General features: G+C 38.6%; 3 protein-coding genes across 3 annotated transcripts; 2 read left to right on the top strand and 1 right to left on the bottom strand.

The window, feature by feature from the left end:
- Positions 1-406: 406 nt before the first annotated feature.
- LOC115688715 (mitochondrial pyruvate carrier 1-like) lies at positions 407-3,938 on the top strand. The gene is made up of 5 exons (XM_030614625.2): positions 407-544; positions 2,964-3,072; positions 3,173-3,227; positions 3,318-3,453; positions 3,636-3,938. Exons 2-5 carry the CDS (start codon positions 2,980-2,982, stop codon positions 3,673-3,675), a joined length of 324 nt encoding a protein of 107 aa, XP_030470485.1. The 5' UTR covers positions 407-544; positions 2,964-2,979; the 3' UTR covers positions 3,676-3,938.
- A 3,160-nt stretch (positions 3,939-7,098) lies between these two features.
- LOC115688712 (peroxisomal adenine nucleotide carrier 1-like) lies at positions 7,099-11,438 on the top strand. Its single transcript, XM_030614622.2, has 5 exons — positions 7,099-7,447; positions 8,881-9,112; positions 9,457-9,603; positions 10,074-10,234; positions 10,867-11,438. Exons 1-5 carry the CDS (start codon positions 7,227-7,229, stop codon positions 11,144-11,146), a joined length of 1,041 nt encoding a protein of 346 aa, XP_030470482.1. The 5' UTR covers positions 7,099-7,226; the 3' UTR covers positions 11,147-11,438.
- A 6,835-nt stretch (positions 11,439-18,273) lies between these two features.
- On the bottom strand, positions 18,274-19,515 carry LOC115688725 (probable aspartic proteinase GIP2). Its single transcript, XM_030614637.1, has one exon. The coding sequence runs from the start codon at positions 19,513-19,515 to the stop codon at positions 18,274-18,276; it is 1,242 nt and encodes a 413-aa protein (XP_030470497.1).
- Positions 19,516-26,450: the final 6,935 nt, after the last annotated feature.

Below are 26,450 nucleotides of genomic sequence, written 5' to 3'. Positions count from 1 at the left end.
GAAAATGACTTCCGAGAAAATATTTTTCAAAAGGAGAATATTTTCCGCCAAATGAACGGAGCCTTAATGTGATCTCCGAACCTTAGCCCAATGTGCAATGTCATTACTAAACTTTTAATTTGTTCAATGTGGTCTAAATTGTATGAAAATATTCAGCATTCTCCTTGAACTTGAATTAATGGAAAGTCAACATTGAACATTTTCACAAAATCTTGAAATAAATTGAAAATACATCAAAATTTTAAAGATCACATTGCACATTAAATTAAAATTCAGGGATCATCTATGTCATTATCAAATTTTTTTTTATCTTAGCAAGTTAAGAACATTTACTAAAAGTAAAATATAATTACGAGTATTATATTTTAGCCAGCTTCTTCTTCTTCTTCTCCCTCACACCTCTTCTCCCTCACACCTCAAAGTCAAACGATCGCTCGCTCGCTCGCAGCTTTCCAGCTTTGCTTGTACCCGCGATCGAATTCTCGAAGCGTGGCAACGCCGCACCGGCGCAACCCTGGTCGCCATCGTCGCCGTCGGACCTCAGGTACCCCAGAAATCTGATCGTCTCTCTCTTTCTTGTGCCCTAGCTCGCCGATTCCCTCTGTGTGTCTGGTGCGCGTGTGTGCTGGCCGATTCTATCTGTATGTCTAGTTTGTGCGTGTGTGCGCACGTCGAAACTTGGTGAATTTGAATTTGTGGCAAAGATCGATGCTTGGCATGTGGATGTGCGATTTGTCTCTCTGAAGTTTGAGAGATTATAATTATGGGTCCGTGTTTTGAGGGGTATTCATTTGTGTATTTGGTTTCTGGGTCTAGACGGTTGTGTGAAAGGAAAGGCTAGAAATATAATTATGGGGCATCGATGAAGCAAAGGAGCTTCCATGGCTGAATAAGACTTGTGGTTGGAATTTTGCTCGAATGGGGCGGGCCACCGTTGCCTAATGACAGCTGCCCCGTGGGCGAGTTCTCCCGCTGTGGGGCAGGGCGGCCCCGTTGAAGTGATGCCCTTCGCCCCGTTTTCTTGGAACATTTGTATTTCATCAGAAGTACTCTCTGGCATGATACTAAAACATGTCTGATACATCCCCGAAAGCTCTAATGTTATAAGGAAGAATTGAATCATATGGATTTGGCAAAAACGATTCTTGCTTTTCTTGGTTTTGTATTTGAAAAGGACTCATATTTGGAGTACCCCTTTGAAGGAGTAGCTGTTAAACCTTTCTACATTTTTTAAATCCTGAGTATTTCAATGGACAATTCTTCTATGAAGCTTCTCGTTTCTTGCCTAATGGTGTTTTTTTACGGAATTAACTTATCACGAGATTGTCAACATCCCGTGACCCGTTGGCAAAGAAAACAAGTTCACATAAGAAGTACACTTTAAACCCTCCTCCATTTTTAACCTCATACCTCTTTGCATCCTCTATTTTATACAGCTTGCTCCGCATAGGCTACACAAGCCTTGCTCGAATGAATCGAAGAAGTTCTCAGGAAGCAGAATGCTTTGTAATTGAAGTTGAAGATAAAGAGTCAGTGAAGGGAGAAAGATTTGAAAGCTACCATTTGGACTTGGTTCCTAGAATCTAGTTCTCAAGGAGAAAGGAGAGGCATTCCGTGAATGTCTTGGTGTGGTTAGCATCAATTGAGTAAGGGGTTTTTGAGCAAGGTCACCCAGTAGGCATCTCGCTGAAGAGTTTCCTCACCCAATTTGTCTCTAGTAGGAACCTGACTTCAACCTTCCGCCCACCGTAATTACCACTTTGCATCTTGAGTTTTCATCTTGGAGACCAAATTGCACCTCACAATAGTTGACATCTTCGATTTATTTACAAATTCACCATTTCTTCCTAAATTACCCCCGTTATAGTTCTGAAATTTCCCACACTCCATGAAAACCTCCCTATTAAAAATTCATAACCCTAACCTCCCAACCTAGCTTACGCCGCCACTTCCGCAGCCACCACACCACCCACTGGCCCAATCATCTTTATTGACTGGCTGGTGGATTTCTGAAAGTTGTGCATTACTAGGACTTTATCATCTATTCCTAGGTTTGAACCGGTGTCGCCACCGATGACATAGTCTTCGGCCCTTCTCTTGTGGATTCCAGTTGGTCCTAGGATTTATTGAGATGCTCTGTGCCAGGTCCGGTTAAAATTCTGCAGTTGAATGAAGTCGTGAAGCTAATTTTGAGTCAATTAAAACACATGATAATGGAGTTGGAGTTTCAGTGAAGTTCTGCTGGGAAATTCTAATCTCGAAGTCTTCACTTTTTGTTTGCCTTAGAACCGTTATCATCCAAGGACATTACTCGTAGAATGATGTAGTATTCTTTTATTGCTTGTTGTTTTGGCGATCTTTACACCATGTTTTTATGCCATTTTCTTTCAGATATGGTCTTGCTATCGTACATTAGTTTGTATTAGTGACGAACTGGCATCAATCGCCAAAACTCAATTAATGCTACTGATTCAAATATTTTGCACAATTAGCATAGGCCCTACACTACCTTTGGACTATGGAAAGGCTATGCTTGCCCTTTTTCTTCGACCAGTAAATATGCTAGCCCTTTGTCCATGTAGTTGTTGCCTATGTAAAAGCCAGATTGTTTATGAGAAATCTATGCTTCTGTCGCCTGTGTAGCTGTTTCTTTATCTGAACTTAAATGAAAATAGTGGGCTTAACAATTGCTTTTGGAGACTCACTATGACATAGCCGTACAAACAAAGGTAGCCTACTATAAGCACCTGATGAGCAATAGATGGCAATTTGTATAGGATTCACTGGTTTTAGATCTATGGTTATCTTCTGTCATTCAGAAATTTGAGCTAAGAGTTGTAAGATTATTATTCCAAGATAACCTTTGTATCGTGGTTGACCTTACTCCAAGTTTTGCATGAGAGTTATGTCTACATATAATTCAGAAGCATGCTTCTTATGAGCCCAATGTGCTTTTTCTGTAGGAATTACTTGCAGTAAATGGCTTCTTTCCGAGCTTTCCTGAACAGTCCTGTTGGCCCCAAAACTACTCATTTTTGGGGACCTGTTGCAAACTGGGGATTTGTGGTCGCTGTATGCTTCTCTTCTACTGTCCATTTCTATGTGCCCCAATGAAACATCTTATAGTTTTAGCTTTTCTACTGGTGATTTATTTATTTGGTGCTTCCAATAGGGATTGGTTGACATGCAAAAACCGCCAGAGATGATATCAGGCAACATGACAGCAGGTTAGCAATTTCTGATCCAAGAAAATGCATCAATTTTATCTTCTTTTCATGTCCTGCCAGACAGTTTTCACCTCCTAGTCTTTGTTGCAGCTATGTGCATATACTCAGCGCTGTTTATGAGGTTTGCATGGATGGTGCAACCACGCAACTATCTACTTCTTGCATGCCACGCGTCAAATGAAACCGTCCAGCTCTATCAACTCTCCCGTTGTGCGAAGGGTCAGGGGTAAGTACCAACCACAATATTGGTTTAATAACTCTTTGCATGTTACCTCCAGTATACAATGAAAATTTCTTTGGCCCATTCATCATTATTGTTTTTATCTGATGTCAATTATTGTAGTGCACATGACTGGGAGATGCGTAAACAGATGAACATCATTTTACTTTGCTGTTTTCTCTATCTAGGTACTTGTCAGAGAAGAAAGATGAAGCCTCGTCACAATGATATGTTGCTGGGTCTATCTCTCCTCGTTCCATTTGTCTTGTGATTTTTTCACAGAAGTTCCTCAAAACAGTCTGCTTTTTATGCTATCAAAACCGCAATCGGCATGACTTGAGCGATCAAAACTGGATTTGCATATTTTGGTGTTGCAATTTACAATTTATGTTCAACAAATGATGCTTACAAGTTACGAGTGCACGTACGTGAATGGATAGGATCACGCTGTCTATTTGTGCTTGCAGTGAAAAATGACATCATACAATCTATGAATGTACTCTGCAATCAATTAGTCAAAGATTATTTACTTGTGGGGAGAGGAGTCAGGAAGCAATCTCTGTGGTTTAATGGTGAAATTTCCCCCATCCGGTTTAGTTTGGCATTTGGGTTATTGGGTCTGTCGTATAATTAGCAAAATCGATTCTCGTGGTCCCGCATTGATATCGATCTAGTCATCCTGATATCATTTGCTTGGAAAAATATTGATTCATGTATTTCTCCAGATTTATAGACTTATAATGCATTGAATAGGCTTCTCGAGATTCTTCGGAAGAACAATCTTAGGTAAAAGAACAATCTTCTGTTTCCTATTTGAAATAAATTCAATGTACAAGTCCTAGATTCTAAGGGTGCGTTTGTGTCACGGAAAACTCAAAATTTGGAAAATAATTTTAAAAAAATAATTGGTTATATCATTTAGAAAAATTAGTTAATGGTAAATGTTATCATTATTCACAATAATTTATGATTAACTATGCTCGTGGGAAAATATTTTTCTTTTTATCATTTTTGTAAACGGCACAAGCGATTATTTTTCGAAAAATATTTTACAAATTTTGAATTCACCCCCTCAAAATCTTTTGTAGCGTAGCTAGATTGAAAGCTTTCACTCTAGAATATAACCTGACAAATTTATCTCCATCAAAAACCCAAAATTATTACATTTATGACAAATTTGCTCTCTGTTAGTTTCCGTTAAATTTTACCATCAAATTACTGAGTTGGATGACACGTGACAGATGTACCAGTTTAGGGTTTTATTTTTCATTTGTCATAGATGTACCAGTTTGTCATTTTTCGTTGTATTAATTCAATTTAACGGAAATTAACGAATGGTAAATTTGTCACAAATGTATCAATTTAGGGTTTTTGGTAGTAAATTTGTCACAGGTGTACCTGGATTGATGGTGGTCAAAAAATTAATTTGGGATAAATTTGAAACAAATGTACCAGTTTTGGGTTCTTATATGATATTAACCCTATAATTTATCCAAGGCTAGTGATTTCAAATTAAAAACAAATAATTCGAAATGGGTTGTCGATTTATTGGTTGGTTTCGGTTGGGGTAAGTCAACAAATTGAATTCCAACTTTAGTTCTAAAATTTGAGTAAACTCCATTTTTTAGACAATTAACTAACATGAGAGAAGCGAAAGAGAAGTTGCACAAAGAGAAGCGTCTCATTCAGATTTTGTATCTTTAATGCTATCCTCGTAATCAGTCAAAATGCAATTTTCTTTTTCATGTAAAAGCACATGGGCTAATTAAAATTTCTTTAACTTGTTTGGATGCATATCGATTGGAAATGAAGAAAGGTTGTTCAATTTGTGAATGGACTCAATTATCTTTTGTCTTATTTATTCAATAAGTCATTATGAAAGAAAAGGGCAACATTTGCATTTTTTTTTTCCATTTTCTATTTGTTTTTGGAAGGAAATAGAAGGTCAACTATAAGGATATTTTTCTTTCTGTTCAAAATAAATTTGGGATAGTGTACCACTTTAGAGGTTTTTGTGGGTCCAAAAATGGTTTGGGATAAATGCGTCTAAACAATATCCATTTAGAATTTTCTGTAGTATTAGCCCTAAAAATAATAATTCATATTCCACTTTGTGAATTGAGAATTGAAATATTTCTTACTTAGTTATTTAATAAGTGTTGCGGATACTCTCATGAATTCCTTGATAAAAACACTAATTGAAATAAAATCACAAAGATATCAAATAAGATTTTCTTCAAACGACATCTTTTTAGTTATTTTAGGAAATTGAAATGGCTTTTGATGCATTCAAATGGTAATCATTTCATGCCCGGAAACTAATGCTAGGACATTAATTGTGTGTTTGGTATGGCTTTTTTTTTCGCAAATGCTATGGTTGTGAAATGAGGTGTTTTGGCTTTTCAAGGCGTTGCGTAATAACCACGCAACTGAAGTACTTTCACAGCAGCTTCCACAAAGGTGTATATAGTAGTTTTGGGTGTCGTAACTTTCAATCTTTTTAAAGATTACTTTATTAGGACAACAATATTGTGAATATCTCTCCATAGGACTGCCAATGATCTTTCCAAAGTGAAACTGACTTTCCGTTTCCAACAATACATTTGACACAAGACTTTAGAATTGTTAGAATATGTCTTAAGTTTGAGCAATAAAAAAACCCCATTTTAGTAGATTTCCTTATCTGAGTAGGTTTCTTAATTTGAGATTGAATAGATCTTTTAAAAGGATTTTCTATTTTAGATATAAATATTATGCATATGTAAGATATAGAATTCTACTCGGTGAACACACACTAGAACATACAAAATGAGTGTTAGGTTTTCGTTCTGTGAGTTGTTCAATTGAGTTTTTCTTGAGAGATTGTGACACGCTTGTGGGTTTGATTTGGGTGCAATCTAGGGCTGAGAAAACTTTACCGATTGAGTAATTATAAACTAGTCCCTAAACTATATGAAAATATTCAATATTGTTCCTGAACTTAAATTAACGGAAGGATAAAATTAAACATTTTCATGTAGTCTAGATAATAACTTGAACATGTACAAAAAGTCTGAGGATTACATTAAACAAATTAAAAGTTCATGGACCACATTGCATATTAAATCAAAATTGAAGGACCAGTCATTTTCCCTTTCAACTAATACTTTCAAAATTAATGAGAGAACATGGTTAATGGCTATTCGAAAAATTTCATATTACGGGGACGAGACAATAAATTCTAAATAAGGGGCCACGACCATTGCCATCAGCCGTAGGTCCGCCAATGCACATGGTAGAAAGAATATTTTTAGGGTATTTATGAATTGAGGTCACACATTTTGTATAATCTCCCTCAAATAAAGTTAATCGCGGATAAATGTTCCGTCCTTGTTCGCCCGCACCTAATTTCACTTTGTCTAATTTTTACATCTAAAATGTCATATTTTATAAATAATTTAGGACATCTCATTTTTTTTTGTTGAAAGGTCATATCATTTGAAAATTACGATATATATATATATATATGTATATAAATCTATACATGGTAATAATAACGGTATCTCGACATCAATGGAACAAAAGGGAAACCCATTTGCTGACGTTCACGTTTTCGATTCCCAAGAAGAAGCATTGTCGCACGGCACACTCTCTCTGTAACCCAAGCCCAGCACTTCACTCCTCCATCACTGTCGCTCTCTCTCTCTCTCTCCTCTGTAATCTCTTCCTTGAAGCAGCTGCTAACCTCCCGAAAGACGACGGATGTCCTTCTATACCGAGTTCTTGAACTGGGCTGATGGATGCGGCACGTGAAGTGCGGCAGTAGCTCGGTTCTCCCTTTTCCCATCGGCAAGAACTCGCAAGACTTTTCTTGGATCATGGCGTTTAACCTGGAGTCCATCGCGGAGGCCACGTCCGGAGCCGTCGGAGCTCTGGTCAGCACCACCGTGCTCTACCCGCTCGACACCTGCAAGACCAAGTATCAGGCCGAGATTCGATCCCGCAACCATCAAAAGTACAGGTGATGAGATATTTCTCCCTCCTGGGTCCCGCTCATGAGCACGAATTTTTGATGTTGTTGTGTTTTATTTGAGCATAGTTTCATTTTAATCATGATGGTTAGCGTTGCTTTCTTGATGTTTTTGGATCAGGGTCTTGTGTTAACAATGATAGTTTAGCTTGAGAAGATGCTCTTGCGTGAATTTATTTTAAGTAGTATTATGCGTAGTTTTCTGATTCAAATGGTGCGAGTGTTTTCATTAATGTGATGTTGTTGGTATATAACAATGGAATGAGTCAGAATCAGCAATGGAGATATCAAAATTGCAGTTCATCTCACTGTTCTGTTTCTGCTTTTGACGCGAGTCGAGATGCTATATAGATAGAATGGTCGTCGGCGACTTCAATGAGATTGTTCAAAGTTAATGAGTGTCTAGATGGATCCTTGTACCATGGACATAGAAATGGCGCAATTGGCGTGGCCTTGGATTCGCCTGAGGAATTGTTTCGAGTTTCAACTGAAGGTTTTAAGAGCACAGACATCCGCTGGATGCTAGACTTTGAGGAAGCCTTCATTGTGTCAGGCAACTGTTTTTGCCGAGAAACGTCAGGTTGTATGCAGGAATCATGAATTCAAACTCAGTCCCTTATATCTCATGCTTCTTATAGCTTTCAGAAATCCACTGTCCATTTATTCTTTGATTTCTGCTGGAATTATTCCTCCAAGTACTCCATTGTACTCTTGCCGATGAATGAATCTGAAAAGTGCACCGTGGAGAACGTTCATCATTGATGGGATAATCTAGGACCAGGTCACATGCAAATACTAGGGGATTGTTTTGTTCAGAGCATATAGTCAAAGTGGGTAAGTGACAGTTCTCACACGGCTGAAATATCACAATCTATGCTTGCTGGACTTTGATTCCCAACTTGTGGGACTCTTTGGAGGTTTCTGTGTGGTTGACTATAAAACCCAGTTGTTCATTGTCCTTTAGTTTTCAGCATGTCAGTGTTTTTTTGTTTAAAACATGTTTGGTTGTTTATATATGTATCATGCAAGATAACTTGATGCTGTGCATTTCCTGGTTTCTGCTAAAACTGATTTGGTAGGTGTCTAGTGTTTATGTTAAGTGTTGATTGTACATTGCTTTTGCAATGTCCTTTGTAGTTGGATGGGTTTGAATTGTCATCAAGTCTGTAGAATAGCAAAAACAAGGTTATTGCTGACAAGATGTGAAGCCAGGGTATATGTGTTTTTATTACACCAAGGACTAACTAACTTGGAATTTTCGAACTAGTTGGAGTCAATGTTGCTGGTTCCTTCATGTTATTTCAAATTTCTAGACCTTCCATGCTTATGGAGATGCCTGACCTGTTTCAGTGTTCATATCCTCATCCAAGTTGCTGACATGGAACTTCTGAAGATAGCTTGTATTCTGTGTTTTGCTTCTTCAGAAACATTTCAGATGTCCTATGGGAGGCACTATCTACTCGTCAGATTCTTTCATTGTACCAGGGACTTGGGACGAAGAATCTCCAATCTTTCATTTCACAATTTGTCTACTTTTATGGATATAGCTTCTTTAAGAGACTTTACTTGAAAAAGAGCGGCAATAAAAGTATTGGAACGAGAGCAAACCTGATTATTGCAGCGGCAGCTGGAGCTTGTACTGTCATTGTGACTCAGGTAGTTAACATGGGCTGTTCTCGTGTCTAAAATGATAGACAATATGAGAGGAAGGGATTGGTATTATTTATCTTGAAAACACAAGGGAAATATGGAGAGGTGTCACAAGTAGAATGCTAACAAAGGAGTCAAACCATTAGGTTAATGTCTAATGCGATGCCTACAACATCTGCTAATCTTTTTGTACCATTGATGAACTCACAGACATTGAGACGACTGAAAAGGCACTTTTTCGCCAATTTGTTTAAAATTCACTTCTTCCATAATAGTGTTAATGTCAAGAGTGAATAGATCTGTTTCCATTTGATCTTTTTCAGTAGTCTAATATCAAAAGCATGATGCAGCCTTTGGACACAGCATCATCCAAGATGCAGACAAGCGAATTTGGTAAATCTAAAGGACTTTGGAAGACCTTTTCAGATTTCACATGGGGGGAAGCATTTGATGGTCTTGGCATTTCTCTCCTCCTAACAATAAATCCATCTATTCAGGTAGGTGATTCTCTTTTAATATGTAGTCACATGTAGAGAGCACCTACTTTACAGGGCTGTGAGAATCTCGAGGTTATCATGTATAAAGATGACTATGGGCGTTCTGTCCTAAAGACAAAAAATTGGCATCTAATGCATTCTCACATCCCCAAGATCCGTCTTCATACATGATGTTACTGGAATAGCTGATTTCAGGAACTTATTGCTGTTGTAAAATTTAATGTTATTTGATTCCAATTCTGCAACTTTTTGAGAGAGGGTTAAACTGCATATCAACTGTTACATCCCAAGGAAACAACCTGATGGCAGCTAGTAGAAATTAAAATCCACCTGATAGAATCATTCCAAAAATGAAAAAAGAATCCACCTACTGGAACTATAGATATATGTTTTTCTTATTTTTATGTCTAGTTGAAAAGGTTAAATGCAGACAGCATAGTTAATAATGGAAGTACTTTTGTATTCTACAGTACACTGTATTTGATCAGTTGAAACAGAGATTGTTGAAGACAAACCAGAGCAGAAGTAGTGGCACAGGGTCATCTCCTGAGTCTCTTTCTGCCTTTTCAGCTTTCGTCCTGGGTGCAGCTTCCAAGTGTGTTGCGACCTGCATAACATACCCAGCTATCAGGTGAACTTATTAATTTTTTCTTTTCCTGACACATGGTCTAGTTTAACCTAACTCTTGAATACATAGTTATGTTACAATAGTCAGTTGGGATGAACGAATGGTAATAATTACAGATTTTTTCTTCGTCTTGTCTGCTGATTCAGTTTATGCAAAATACGTTGATAGGAGGCCTTTCATAAAAAAAGTTTGATGGAAAGATACTGCAATCGCAATACTGATCTGTATAGATCACTCCAATTTTCTATAGAAACCAAATACTCAGATATTGTGATAAGTTGTCGACCTAAATATGAGCTTAATAACTACTATCTGCTTGGAATAGTTTTCCAGAAGCTTGATAGAAGATATTTTGATGATGACTTGTAAGTGATGGTTCATTGAGCGATGTTAGTCTAAAAATGAGGGGCTTCTTTGGTAATACATGCTTATTCACATGCTATCAGTCAACCTTAATTAAAGGAGCAGTAGTAAATCTATGAGATACTTAATTCCACATATTTTCCAGCCCTTTATGAGGTTTAGAACTTCAAGACTCTAATTGTGTGTTCCTTGGTTGTTCTCAACTCCCTTTTGTTTTTCTGTGACTTCTACAGTACCGTCGACAAAACTAACTTTATCTAATTTTGAGACAGGTGTAAGGTCACGATTCAGGCCGCGGAATCAGATGAAGACGAGACAAAGGAATCTCAGCCTAAAGCCGAGAAGACAGTTTCTGGTGCAATGTACGCGATTTGGAGACGAGAAGGCTTGCTGGGTTTCTTCAAAGGGCTGCAAGCTCAGATCCTGAAGACAGTGCTAAGTTCAGCATTACTCCTGATGGTTAAGGAGAAGATCACAAAGAGCACGTGGGTTTTACTGCTTGCACTTCAAAGGTATATTTTGGTCAATCGCATCAAATTAAAGAATGCTTGATGATTAGTGCATGTCATCAAAGTAGCGGGTTGTAGAACGTCGGGATCCCGAGGTTGTGATTAAGGGCCTGTTCCGGGGGAAAGGGAAGAAAAATCAAATTTCTAGCCAACGGCGACGTCGACCGTTTCCCCTTGTTTAATAATGTGGGAATGGTTTAGGTTTGTTAAAGGATCATTAGTAGATATCTTGCTAGATTTCTCTTAATGCATATGTGATGTTACTTTCCGGATCGGATGTGATTTGCTTGCGTGCTAGAAAATCAAGTCCAGAAACTCTTTCTTTGTGGAGAAAATGAGCTCTGTCAGCCAAAGAAAAGAATTCTTATTGCCTCGCACCCCCCAATTTCCCCCGTATCTTTGTCTTCGCTGGGAGGAGGGAATACCCTCTTGTTGCTTTACATCCTAGGGATCCCGAGATACGGACGAGCCTAGGATGAAGCAGTTTAAGGACATATTTACATCCAAGAGAAAATGAGCTCTGTAAGCCAAAGAAAATAATTCATATTGCCCGTATGAGTGCTGATACTGATTCAACCGGGTATTTGCACTGTTAGATTGATGCCATTGGCATCTCCCTCGTGTGATTTTTTCTTAAACAGGTTCTCTTCTCTTGTTTAAAATGTTTGAGGTAACTTACGATTCACCGTATGTATTATGTGTTGTGATATAACACAAAAGCTAATGGGATCTCGCAATTAAATCAATGCGAAAATCACTAGAGAAATAAATGAGGAATAACAAAGGATATTTAGAGGTTTACGTGGTTCGGTCTCAGATGTCGGTACTTATTTCACGGGGAGAGCTAGCAACAAATAATCTACTGATCAAATCGAAAAATTAGAGTTACAGTCGCTCACGTGCTCAAATGTTTTCCCACACTTAAGTTTTATCCAAAACCACAGTGTTTACCCTTATGGAGAATTATTTCGCAGCTCGAAACACTCGCGTCTCCGTCAAGGAAACATCACAACAGGGCGTAGGATCTCTGCACAAATCACCATGTGTTTATGGCCAAGAAAGGAGAAAATTATCTAAAAAATTCTAAATTTGTTGCATTTTTGTCAATTTAGTTTTAAATTTTTTAATTTTGTCAATATAACTAAACATTTTCACGTTTTGCAAAATAAATAAGAAAAGAAAAGAAAGGAAAAAAAGCAAATTAATAAAAAATTCGAAAAAATATTAAAAAATGTCCACGTCAGCAGTCATATCACGTAAGACGGATTTCCGATCAAAATTAGTCGGATTGACTCAATTGGCAAAACATAAAAAGACTTAGGACTTAATCGATACAATTAAAAGGTTTAAGATTAAATTGACAAAAGTATAAAAAAAATTTAAGATTTTTTGGATAATTTTCCCGCTTAAAATGTCCCTGCTTGAAAACTTCACCGGGCGTGACCTTGAACGATGAATGATTTTTCGGTTTTTAGTAAAGACGTCTGTTTTTACGCGGCCATAAGGTGATGATCCCCTTCTTTTCTCCTCTTGCGGCTTTCTTCAGTCTCCCGCGCGGCTTCGTAAAAGGAGAGCCCACTGTTCGGCAATCAACAAAGAAAGTCAAAGCTCAAGTTGGGATCCTTCTTTTATCCGGTCAACCTTGGAGATTAATCTCCAATAGATAACAAACCCTCATGTGACTTTGTGTCTAATTCAATTAAGAAAGTGATCCGTTGGGATTTCTTTTATTTTCTAACGAATTCCGTTTAGCAAAACGACCTACGTTCTCCAACTGGATCGGGTTTCGTACACGGGATCAAACTCGACATAATATTAGCAATCTTCATCTTGACGCAACGTTTGTAGCCCAGTCACAGTGTTTATCAATCATGGTAGCTCTCCCAACGCACCGATGGGGGCTCAATTATCATGGACGTTTATTAAGCCCAAGCAGAGCTTGAACTTGTTTGGAAATGAACTCGGTCCACAGGATTCTTTGACGCAAGAAACTTCTTTGTGGTCACATTCTCTCTTGACATGTTATATCCGACATAGAAATTTCGGTCACCAATGAACTCGATACTCCAGTGATATCCCTTATTTCTATCGAACACCACATCAACCGGATGTCTCACATCAACATTATTAACCAAGTCATTAGACTACACCACATCTTCAACTCTTTCCATTGTTACCACATTTCAAGTCTCAATTGTCAACGAATCCATTGTGTCTCCCAATGACGCCTTCCAACTCATAGCACAACTAACATAAGTAGAGGCATAGCTGCTCAGTAGTTGACCATCTTTCAAGTTCCTTGTGTGACCCTGGTTCACAAACCTAGTTACAGCCACACTACCAAAACAACATCCTCCAAAAGGTACCCCAACGTCTATTGTCCTCATAAATCAAGAGAATCCACTTGACACCATCAAAATGCATACGTAGATTAATCATCTAACTTCTCCTGACTGCATGTGATAGATCAAGCTTAGTACTATCCATGGCATAACTCAGACAACCAACAGTACTAACATTGAAGCATGGGACAAATGCTCCACCTCCATCCAAGTACACAGTGACACATTAAACAATTTATAAGATGTAGCGAAAGGGGTACTTACAGAATTTTGAAACTGCATGTTGAAGTGCCTCGGTGCTTTTCTGACGTAACTCTTCTGAGTCACTCGCAACATTTCAGCATTCTCTCTCTACATCTCCATACCCAAAGTTGTCTATATTGCACCCAAATTATCTATTTTAATATTTGCATACAATTGTCGTCCTATCTCATCCACTTCTGCCGACCACCTCGAAGCTTCATCAACTACGACCTCGAAACAACCATCAACTACTATGAAATCTAGTGACTTTGCAGACACTGTCACGTGTATTGTACTCTGAACATCTAAGCTCTATCTGAAGTTCCACTTGTCTAAACACTGTCTAGATCTTTCTCCAGAATTGATCTCTCACTCCTCTTTGAAACAGAGCAGATTCGTCAAAGATGACATCTTTGCCAAATATAAAACTGGGTGAATCCTCTTCAGTACACCATAGCTTGTATCCCTTCACCTCACTTTCTTATGCATAGTTACAATGCACCATCACTCACGCGAGCATAAGTAGGGCAAACGAACACGATCAATTTGGTCTCAGGAGTTTCCAATCAATTGTTGGAGATGGTGAATTGTTCAATAACCAACAAATGGTATTTATTGCTTCAGTTCAGAAATCTTCATCTAATCCAATATTGAAGGGTAAAGGGCGAGCTCTTTCCAATATAATTCTATTTGTTAGTTTTGCCACTCCGTTTAGCTGTGGTGTGTTGGTAACAATGCAATGTTTCACTATGCCTTCCTCTGTGTAAAATTGGCCAATCTCATCAGTTAAGAATTCCAACTCTTTATTAGTCCTTAAGCACATGATCTTTCTTCCTATAAGCTTTTCAATTATTTCCTTCCACGACTTGACCAAGCACCTCACTCTTGTGCTTAAGAAAACAAATGCAGAATTTCCTCGAAATGTCATCAACAAAAGACAACACATACCAGGCACTCCCCCAGGACAAAACTTGAGAGGGTCCGTATAAGTCTGAGTGTACACAGCCTACAATCTTCTAGGTCAGTGAGCTGCAGTAATGAACTTCACTCTCCGCTGACTACCCATTTTAGAGTATTCACAAAAGTTTAGTTTCTCAATCTATGGCCTCCTAATAAACCCCTATGACTTAGAATAATCATCTCACTCTCACTCATGTGTCCAAGTCTCTTATGCCACAACTGTTGTATCTTGACCTAAAGCATAAAACAATCTAGTAGATTAGCCAATTACTACCTTTCCCTCGAGGCTATACAACCAATAGTCTATCTCTCCCGCATCACAAAAAGCATGACTTGAGAAACCTTCAAAACTCCAATTTTAGTAGGAATTCGGTATTCAAACTTGTTAAGAGCACTCAATGAGATAAAATTTTTTCTCAGCTCCGGTAAATGCCTTATGTTAGTCAATGTTCTCACCACTCCATGGTGCATCTTAATATGAATTGTTCCAATCCCTACCACTTTACAACCAGCACCATTTCCCATAAGCATCTTACCACCCTCTGTGTATTTATAGGTAGTAAAACAGTGTCTATAAGAAGTCACATGATAAGAACATCCATAGTCAAGTACCAATCATCACCTGACGAACTCGTGGTGATTGTTAACACAACATCAGCATCACTAGAACTATTATCTGTTGTGGTAACATTATTATTATCGGCTACAGACTTTACCTTAACTCCTTTACCGTTGTACTTTGGGCATTCTTACCTGTAATGCCCTACCTCATCATAGTGATACCATCCACGATATTGGACCTCGATGTAGGACGGCTGTTCTTGCTACCTCCAAACTCTTTTTGTTCGTCTCTACCTTGGATAACCAAACCTCACACCGTATTTTGGGCTAAGTTATCTTCTCATAGTCTCTTTTGCCACACTTTAGAAAACAATAATCCAATAATCGTAGTGAGCCCGTTTAGCAGTGAATCTATTAAGTGCTCAAAAGAATTCGGTATAGATGCCAACAATATAATACATTGTTTCTCATCAGGCAAAGCCTCACTGACATTCTTCAAGTCCATCATGAGTTTATTAAACTCATCTAAGTGGGCCCTGAAGGCAACCGTCCATAATCGAAACATCCTTTTCAACATATACAAGCGATTATTCAAATCCTTCATCAGATAAAGTGCCTCAAGTTTTGTCCACAATGCTGCAACATCCTTCTCTTCGGCCACTTCAACCAATATCTCATCCGATAGGTTCAACATGATTATACTCCTTGTCGTTCTCATTAGCACGTCCTTTTTGGCATTTTTCAATGTTTCATGCAACTTAGTCTTGCTCTCCAATGCTTTAACCAAACCTTGAGTCCTTAACAGCGCCTCCATCAAATGATGCTTCATAATCTAAAGTTGTTCCTCCCGTTAAACTTCTAAATTTATACTTTTGCTTGAGAGATAATTGCAACAACAAAATTTCCAAATAATAATTAGACAAGTAAAAGCCCTTAATCAAAATTCAGAAAATCCCATCCTCAATATGATCTTGCAATTAAATCAATGCGAAAATTACCAGAGAAATAAACGAGGAATAATAAAGTACACTAGAGATTTACTGGTTTGGTCTGAGTGTCGATACCTACTTTACGGGAAGAGCCAGCATAAATAATTCATTTATCAAATTGAAAAATCAGAATTATAATTGCTTATGCACTCGAGTGTTTCCCATGCTTCTATAATACCCAAAATCAGAGTGCTTAGGCTAACGAAGAATTACCTTGCAACTCGAAACGCTCACGTCTCCGTAAGGGAAATGTCTCAACTGGACGTAGGATCCCTGCACAAATCATCGTGTGTACAAGGCCAAGAAAGTTCGGCTCGAAAACTTCACCGGAGGTGACCTTGAACACATAGTTTTTGTGCGGCCATAAGGTGATGATCCCCTTCTTTTGTCCTCTTGTGGCTTTCTTCAGAGAGCTCACTGTTTTGTTCTGGCTTCATAAAGGAGAGCCCACTGTGCGGCAATCGATAAAGAAAGTCAAAGCTCAAGTTGGGATTCTTCTTTATCCGGTCTAACCTTGGAGACTTATCTCCAGCAAATAACAAACCCTTAAGTGAATTTGTGTGAAATTCTAATTCAATGAAGAAGGTGATCCGTTGGGATTTCTTTCATTTTCTAACGGATTTGGTTTAACTAACCGATCTTCATTCTCCAATGGGATCGGGTTTCGTACGCAGGCTCAAACTCGAGACATAATATTAACAAAATGAATGAAGAATGGATTTCAGCTCTAGTTTTGATCAACAAATTCGAACGTCTATTGTAAAGTTGGTATCCTTTTAATTGTTTCCGATATGTCAAATCCTATTCTTGGATTGCTCTAGTAGTTCTTACGCACACAAAAAGGAACTTGGATGTGCAAGAACCAATTCAAAGAGATGAATCACTCAGCAAGATAAGAAGGCGAAATATATTAAAAGTCTTTTATGTTTCGTTGACATTTGCTACACATAATAAAAAACTCATTACGATTCTAAACATATAATAATGTAGCAGAGTTGAGCTCCTATTTCGGTAGTCGATACTTTGGAAAATGATTTCTTAACGACCCGGTCAAGATTAGGTCGATAAGTCCAATTGTTTTGACCAAAAAGAGAGGGTAGTCATCAAACGGACCGAGCTATCTGGTGAATGAGAGCTGCTCCTCAAATGATCGTTCTTGCCATAAGCTTTTCTTAGTCCAAAATTTAAACTGTCAGGATAACAGGGTAGGTTAAAATTATTCAAAAACGAGTAACATGAAGTATGACCGGCCTCATATGAACTCTTTCTTCTAAATGACATCATTATTCATCATTTTATATGCCCAATTGTTACAAATTTTGGTTAACGTTGACATAGGGAAAGCAGAAAGAAAACCAAATGGGAAGACCTTCACGTTGTTTCTCAAGCAAGCTTGAATTCAATGATCGTCTCCTGCGAACCGCCGAGAATTCCTTCGGCAATGATTCACGGCAGCATCGCCTTCTCTTTCTCTACCTTTCGAATCTTCTCTTTCACCCTCGTATTGGTTTTCGGGTTATTACAGTTTTCTTACTAAAGTTTCTGTTATATCCTCAGCCAATAGAGTTGTTTTTTCCATTGATCTGCCATTTGAACATCTTTGATCTAATTAGCATCATAATTAGTTACCCAAGTGCGTGTGCACACATGACAAATCTTTACCATTGTTGATCACATTCGTATTATCAAATTCTTCAAAAAATCCAGGCTTAGAAAGATGGATGGTATAAATGTGTGCAAGAGCGACTTTATCTCTCGACCGGGGTTATTAGCAAGATATACATTCTGAAGTATCTAATTAGAAGAGCTTGGCAATTGCTTCGGTTGACATTCAAAATATAAAAAATACACTTTAAACTTCAAAGCAGTGCATTACATTGATACAGACACAGACTAGAAAATGCATTTATTTGCCCCAAAACCAAAGTTAGCTACTTGCTACTTTTGGTTAGGAACCACATTATTGTTTCTTATTCTTTCACAAAACCAAAAATTTCGAACACACAAGCACACAGCATTATTGCACACAAAGGCTCTTGTTTCTTTGAGGGCCACACCAACTTAAACAGATCCCATCAAGGTTTAACTGTGAAGTCGAAGTTGGCGCAAGTAGTGGTGTAGCCCAGCAGCGAGGAACTGAACCCCAACGTCGATTGAGCCAGATCGAACACGAGGAAGTTGTCCTCCATTTGGTGAGACCCGATCGCCACTGCATGCTTGGCCGCCTTCCCTCCGTCTACGAAGGCCAGGCAGGCCACATCCTTGTTCACTTGCTTCATCGAGTTCGCTCCATAGATTGTCCAGGTCTTCCCACCCGCCACTTGCAGACTGATCTGGGGAACCTGTAAACCTAACCGAGTCGACGCAATCGTGCTTGACTTGAGACAATACTCAAAAGGCTTCACCTTTTTCGTTTCAGGAATGCCCTTGGTGGCTATCTTGAACTCCTTGACGAAGACATCGAAGATATCGCTCCTGAGAATAGTGTAAGGAATCACTGTGCTCAGCACCATGCCTCCTCGGCCAACAGAATCAATGGAAAATGCTTTTCCCGGGATACGGACCGCCTTCCCAGCAATTGATATGCTGTCAAGGCCGATGTAGTAGTCAGATGATTTAGGGTTCTTTATCAATGGGGTGTAGGAGAGAAATCTGGATACATCAACCAAGGCAGGGCTCCTAAAGAAATATGGACCGCTTCCAAAGAAAAGCGTGCCCTTACCATTAGGAACACTAGGAAGACACATTGCGAATCTCTTGGTTATTCCCAGCTGAGGAGGGGTTAGTTGTGTAGAAAGAGCGAGAGGAGCCCACGAAAGGGAAGCCCAACCGGTAGTGCCTGAAGGAAGAGACTTCAAAAGGTACCCAGGAGCACAAGACATGTATATGTCATTCAAATTTATAGAACTTGTCGGGTTTCCGCCATTTGTTAGATAAAGCGTGATGTTCTGGTACGTGAGGTCGGAGAGACCGCAGGATTTGGTAAGTGGGTTGACGGGAGTCGTGATGCAATTTTGGCAAAGGTTGTTGGTGGAGCTGCTGGATGGAGGGCAAAGCGGGGAGAGGTAAGGCCTCGCCGACACACATGGCGGAGCCTTGCAAGTCACGAGAGGGTGCTTGTACGGGCAAGTGTACCACGAGAATGGAGCGCCGAGATCGACGATGTAGTTCTCCCGGAAGTTGAGGGTCGTGGAGTAGAGAGAAGTGGTGGTGTCTTTGGTGATAGGTGCAACTAGGGTTTTGTAGGGCTGAAATGCTGAAACATGAGAGCCAGCAAGGGCAAGTGCAAGGAGCACTAAAGCTTGAACTAGATACATTTTTTCTCTCTTCTTGGATTGGATTAGTGTTCAGGCCTTGAGGGATGATTTTGCGTGATTGGAGCAGGTGGCTACTTATAGGGAAAGATAAGCTTTGACTTCTTGAGATCGATCAAGGAAACAATCGGTGGGACTAGAGAGCATATCCTCATGATAAACAGTGTGCTTACGCGAGCACAAGACTTCTACTGATTCTGACCAAAGCTACTAAATACGGGCAATTGCTGTTATCTAGCTGCAGCTGTATTGACTTCTTCATTATTCGAAGAGAGAACTAATCTCTGTACGTTGATGAGATGAGTGTATTAAATAATTCAAAAGAATTTGCTTGTTAACCATACTTAATCATAAAAATTCAATTTGCAAAATATTGTTCACTCGTAAAATGAGAAAAGTACTGCATTGAAAATTAAGAATTTTACTAAATTGATTGCTTAACAATTGCCCGGTAATCCCTTAATAGACTCCTAATAAAAAATGAATTATTAATTTTGCAATTATGAGAGTAGGCTTTCAAAAAGCATCATCAGAGCATTAATAAAGAATTACACAAACTTCTTTTTAGAACAAAACTAATAAGTAAAATATGAGCAGGTATTTATATTAAGACATAACAAAATGATGAAGAGTATCAACCTATTGAGAATTACCTCGCAGCACGAAACACTCACGTTTATGTAAAGCAAACGTCTCAATCGGACGTCGGATTGTGGCCAAGAAAGGAGAAAATTATCCAAAAAAATCTTAAACTTATTGCACTTTTATCAATTCAGTCTTAAACTTATTAACTTTTCCAATTGAGTCATAAACATTTTTACATTTTACAAAAAAAAAAGGAAAAAATTGAAAAAATATTAAATTATTATTAAAAATTATCTACGTCAGCGCCGGCCGTGTCACATAAGACGCCCGATATCCACGTCAGTGGTTTCCGGCCAAATTAGCCAAATTGACTCAATTGGAAAAACGTAAAAATGTTTAGGACTCAATTGAAAAAAATTAAAAGGTTTAGGGTCAATTCCACGAAAAATCTTAAACTGATACACGTGATAAATTTACCTAAAACTAATTTTTTAGCACGAAAAACCCCAAACTGGTACACCTGTGATAATTTTACCCTCCATTAGTTTCCGTTAAATTTTACCGTCAAATTTCTGAGTTGAATGACAAGTGACGGTTGACGAGTGTATTAATTTGGGGTTTTACCCTACGTTTATCACAGGTGTACCGGTTTGGGGATTTTTCGTGGTATTAATTCAATTTAATAGAGGGTAAATTTGTCACAAATGTAATAGTTTACGGTTTTTTGTGGTCAAAAAATTAGTTTAAGGTAAATTTGTCACAGATGTACCGGTTTATAATTTTTTATAGTTAAAAAATTAATTTTGGGTAAATTTGTCATAAGTGTATCCGTTTGGAATTTTCGTGGTATAAATTTAAAGATTTATGACTCAATTGATAAAAATATAATATATTTAGCAAATTTTGCTGCCAAGAAAGTCCCGCTTGGAAACTTCACCGGGTGTGACCTTAAAGACATCGTTTTTATGCGGCCATAAGATGATAATCCCCTTCTTTTGTCCTCTTGCGGCTTTCTTCAAAGAGCTCACTGTTTTGTTCTCTCTTGTGCGGCTCCATGAACGAGAGCCCACCGTGCGGCAATCAATAAAGAAAGTAAAAGCTGAAGTTGGGATTCTTTCTTTATTCTGTCAACCTTGGAGATTTATCTCCGACAAATAACAAACATTCTTGTGAATTTGTGTGGCCTTCAATAAAAGAAATTCTAATTCAATTAAGAAAGTGATCTGTTGGGATTTCTTTTTATTTTCTAATGGATTTAGTTTAACAAAATGATCTGCATTCTCCAATCGGATCGGGTTTGATACACAAGCTCATATTTGAGAAATAATATATTAATAATTTGCACCTTGGCTCGATGTTTGCAGCCAAATCACAGTGTTCATCAATCATGTTAGCTCTCCCAATGCTCCGACAACCGCTTAACTATCACAGACGTCTATCAAGCCCAAGCAGAGCTTGAACTTGTTTGGAAGAATGAACTCGATCCACATGTCCATAGGATTCTCTGACGCAAGAAACTTTTTGGTTTCTCTCCTGACATGTTATATCTGACACAGAAATTTCCGTCACTAATGAACTCGATACTCTAGTGATATCTCTTATTTCTATCGAACACCACATCAACCAGATTTCTCATGTCAACATCATTAACCAAGGCATTAGACCACACCACCTCTTCAACTCCTTTCGTTGTTGCCATGTCTCTATTCTCAATCATTAACGAAACCATAGTGTCTCCCAACGATGCCTTCCAACTCATAGCACAACTAACAGAAGTAAAGGCATAACTACTTAGATTTACCTTCTTTTAGGTTCTTTGCAAGAACCGGGTTCATAAACCTAGTTACAGCCACACTACCTAAATGACATCCTTTGAAACATGTGCCACCATTTGTCATCCTTAATAAAATCAGGAGGATCCACCTAACAACATCACAATTTATACCTAGATTAATAGTATACAATCTCTTGATTGCATGTGATAGATCAAACCTAGTACTATCCTTGGCATAACTCAAACAACCAACAATACTAACGTGCGAAGCATGAGACAAGTGCTCCACCTCCATCCAAGTATACAATGACATATTAGACAATTTATAATATGCAGTAAACGGGATACTTACAGAATTTTTCAATTACATGTTGGAGTACCTTGACGTTTTTTCGATGCGACTCTTCTGAGTCACTCGCAACATTCCAGTAGTCTCTTTATACACCTCTATAACTGAAGCTGTCTCTACTACACCCAAACTTTTCTATTTCAATTTCTGCGTACTATTATTGCTCTATCTCATCCACCTTCGTTGACCATCTCAAAGCTTCATCAATCATGATATCGGAACATCTGTTAACTACTATGGAATCTAGCGACTCTATAGACACTGTCACATTTATTGTACTCTGAATATCGCTAGATCCTACCTGAAGCTCCAACTGTTTTTGAACACCTTCCAAATCATTCTCCACAATTGATCTCTCACTCCACCTTTGAAACAAAGTAGATTCATCAAAGGTAACATCTCTGTTGAACATAAAACTGGGTGAATCCTCCTCAATGCACCACAACTCGTATCCCTTCACCCCATTTGCATAACCTAGGAATATGCACTTTCTTACCTTCGGCTCTAGCACGCCATCACTCACACAATCATAAATAGGGAAACCAAACACTCTTAGTCTAGTATAATCAGCAGACTTACCTGACTATGTTTCCTCAAGAATTTTCCAATCAATTGTTAGTGATGACTAATCTGTTCACTAACCAAAAAGTGGAATTTAATACTTCAGCCCAGAAACCTTCATCTAATCCAGTATTGAAGCGTAAAGAGCGAGCTCTCTCCAATATAATTCTAGTCATCATTCCTGCCACTTTGTTTAGCTGTGGTGTGTCAGCTACAATGCGGTGTTTTACTATATTTTCCTATGTGCAAAACTGGCAAAGCTCATTATAATAGAATTCCAACCATTTATCAGTTCTCAGGAACATGATCTTTCTTTCTATCTGCTTTGATCATCGCCTTCCACGACTTAAACCGACGAAGCACCTCACTCTTGTGCTTAAGAAAATAAATCAAGAATTTCCTTCAAACGTCCTCAACAAAGGACAACAAATACCTAGCACCACCTTCGGATCGAAGGGTACCCATAAGTCTGAATATACACAGCCCACAATTTCTGAGGTATGGTGAACTGCAGTACTGATCTTCACTCACTGCTGACTACCCATGTCTTAGTGTTCACAAAAGTTTAGTTTCTCAATCTAATGACCTCCTAGTGGACCCCTCTAACTCAGAATAATCATCTCCCTCTCATTCATGTGTCCAAGTCTCAAATGATCTGGCAGTCCAACTGCTTGACACACTTCGGCAAGCTTGAATAAGGGAGGTGCGTAGAGAGGAGCCTCGGTTCCTCCATGTGATCAAGATCGAATCTCGGGTTATGCACGAACAAGTCAAACTCGAAGCAAGGGATGAGTTTATGGGGGCTTGAAGTGAGCGAGGGCATGCTTGAGACGTCGAAGCGGGAGCGATTGACAATGGAGAATGCTATGGCCATTAACTAGGTGCTCCCCAATTTGGGGTCAGAGGCAACAACAATGTCCTTGTCTTTGGCCTTGAAGTGCCTCTGGGACGCGACCACATTAGGAAGCACGAAGATCGGGCACCAAAAGTTTTGGAAAAGGCAACAAGGAGGAAGGCTTGGAACTTTCTCTTGGGGAAGTGAAGCAATCAGCTCATCAATGCCCTGATGCTCGCCTTCTCCCATTCCCATGGTGTTTCCGGAGCGAAACTCTCAATGGTTTTCATATCCTTTTTCACTGTTTTATAATTGTTGCATACCCCCAATCACATGAAAAAAACGACATTATGAGCCCCATGTGAGATTATTATGATCGAATGGCTGAGATAAAAAGTCCCAATTGTACCGCATTCACGCAAATCATGTCTATTGACTTCTTGTGCATGCGCCTTAATCATGTTAAGAAAATGCACGTTTCTTTGGGGGACCTCCGGGTGCTTTATTAGCATGCTGGTTGAGTCATTGCCACATCTTCGATTGAGTAGTTGATTGGGTTTGATTTGAGATGTCTCCTGCTGCTTTTTTTTTTCTTTTCCTTTTGGGGTCCGAAAGTGGCAATTCGATCGCTTGATGGATTCAGCAAGCATGGGTAGGGAACGGGTGAGGAGAACATCCTTGGTTCCGGGAAGTCATGAGATTGGTTCTCGGTTTATTTGCATACCAGGTGAAATCCAAAAAAGAGACAAGTTCGTGGGAATTGGAAGTGAGCAAGGACAAGTTTGAGATATTGAAGTGGAGAACACGGGCTTTTAGCCAAGCGGTTCCTGCTTTGGGCTGAGAGGCTAGAAGAATGTCCTTGTCTTTGGCTTTCAAGTGCCTCCATTGGAAGGATGATGATTGGGTACCCAAAAGTTTTTGTGAAGGCATAGATTAGTAGCCAGGAACCTTCTCTCTTTGTGAAGTGCTTACACTAGAAAATTGCCAACCTTTATTATTGATGAGTGGTGAACTCAATTGTCTATACTAAGGTTTGGTCAGGATAATCAATTAATCATCAAGGCAATTGACTTGAAGAATCGACGGATCAGCAGTAAAGTCATTGACAACGAACATGGAGTAGATTATCAAGGAAGACCGTTGCCAGTCGACAAAGCTCATCACTAGTCCACTACTTCAGTTTTTTTGCCGAGTGTTTGAGTTAAAAGACAGCAATGATGTATCGACTTCAATATCAAGTGGTGGTTCCTGTACGGCGTGACAGTTGGTTATCTCGGTGATCTTGGAAGTTATAAATTTGTTTTGGATGAAAATTACTAGAGTACAAAAAGCACGTCTAAAAACTCGGGGAACGTGTAGCATCAATTGTAATTAGTGTGATAAATATTTATCTGTAAAGGCTGCGTTTGGTTAACCGGATAAAAGCCATGATAGGATATGTTTTATCATATTTTTTATTTGGTGGTGGTCCAGGATAGGATAAGGTCGGATATAGACCGGATATAGCCCGGATAAAAAAATCCGAGGGGGGGTGGGATAGACCTGGATAGGATTTCTAATATTTATTTTTCCAGAAACCCTATGCTCCACTTGCCGTCATCTTCATCCCCACACCTTGTGCGCTTTCACCAAAAAAATTTCTCGGCTTTTTTTCCTTCACCGACTCCTCCAAACCCGTGAATAGCAAAAAAAAAAAAAATTATCCTATCCGACTTTAAATCCGTAGTCCACCAAACAGTGGATAGAATATGAAGAAATCTTAGGATTTCTTATCCTATCCTATCCAGTCCTATCTTATTTAGAAAGCCGGGCAACCAAACTTAAATTGTTGTTAGCTGGGATATAAATACCGACGGTGAACTCTTGTAGTGGCGATCAATCAACCATCGATACCATAACACTATTATTTACAGTTTTAAGCCTTCGTTTATCTTCTTTAACTTTATAGTTCTTTAAATTTCATAACTTGTCTTTTACTTTCTTTTGGTATAAGTCATACAGATTTTCCACCCAAAAATCAACAAAGAACCCCTTTTCATAAAAAAAAACCAAAATCAATTTTTTCTTTTGATATAAGCCATGAAGATTTTCCATCCAAAAATCAGCAAGGAACTCCTTTTCATTAAAAAAAAAACCAAAATCAATTTTTTTGGTGAATTGTCTTTTACTTTTCGGGTGAAATATCTTTTTAGTATACACGGTGGGACCTCTATTGTTAACATGAGGAAATTGCCATGGCAAAAATATGATCAATAGGAAACTGACAATGCCGCTGGCAACAATCCATTGCCAACATGTGAGGGGGTTGTGCATTTTGAATCTTCAGCCGCTCCAGGAATGAAAGATCCTTAATTGTATGGCAAGGATTAAACTAGCATGGTAACGAAGCACCATGGATCCCCCAATGAAAGGCCTTTCGGGATTGTACCTTAATCAATCTCAAGAAAAGAAATTGATCGCTCGTGGAATTTCATGATGGGTAATGACACAAATGGTCTATAAACTTTGGCTCGATGTGCAATGTAGTCACTGAACTCTTAATTTCTTCAAGGTGGTTTCTAAACTTTAACACAATGTGCAATGTGTTCCCCGAACTTTTAATTTGTTCAATGTGGCCCATTAACTTTTGGTACATGTTCAACTTAGTCCCTCAATTATATGAATAAATGGAAGGATGATATTGAACATTTTGATATAGTTGAGGGACCAAATTGAACATGTATCAAAAGTTTAAGTATCACATTAAAGAAATTGAAAGTTCAAGGATCATATTACATTTTGAGCTTCAGTTCAGAGGCCACATTAAATAAATTAAAATTTTAAAATTTATATTA

The sequence above is a fragment of the Syzygium oleosum genome, unplaced genomic scaffold (genome assembly GCF_021117445.2).
Source record: "Syzygium oleosum isolate NSW1041296 unplaced genomic scaffold, Sole_v2.1 Sole_v2.17, whole genome shotgun sequence".
NCBI lineage: Eukaryota > Viridiplantae > Streptophyta > Magnoliopsida > Myrtales > Myrtaceae > Syzygium > Syzygium oleosum.
Note: the sequence above shows the minus strand (reverse complement) of the source record. Positions and strands in the feature narration are given on the sequence as shown.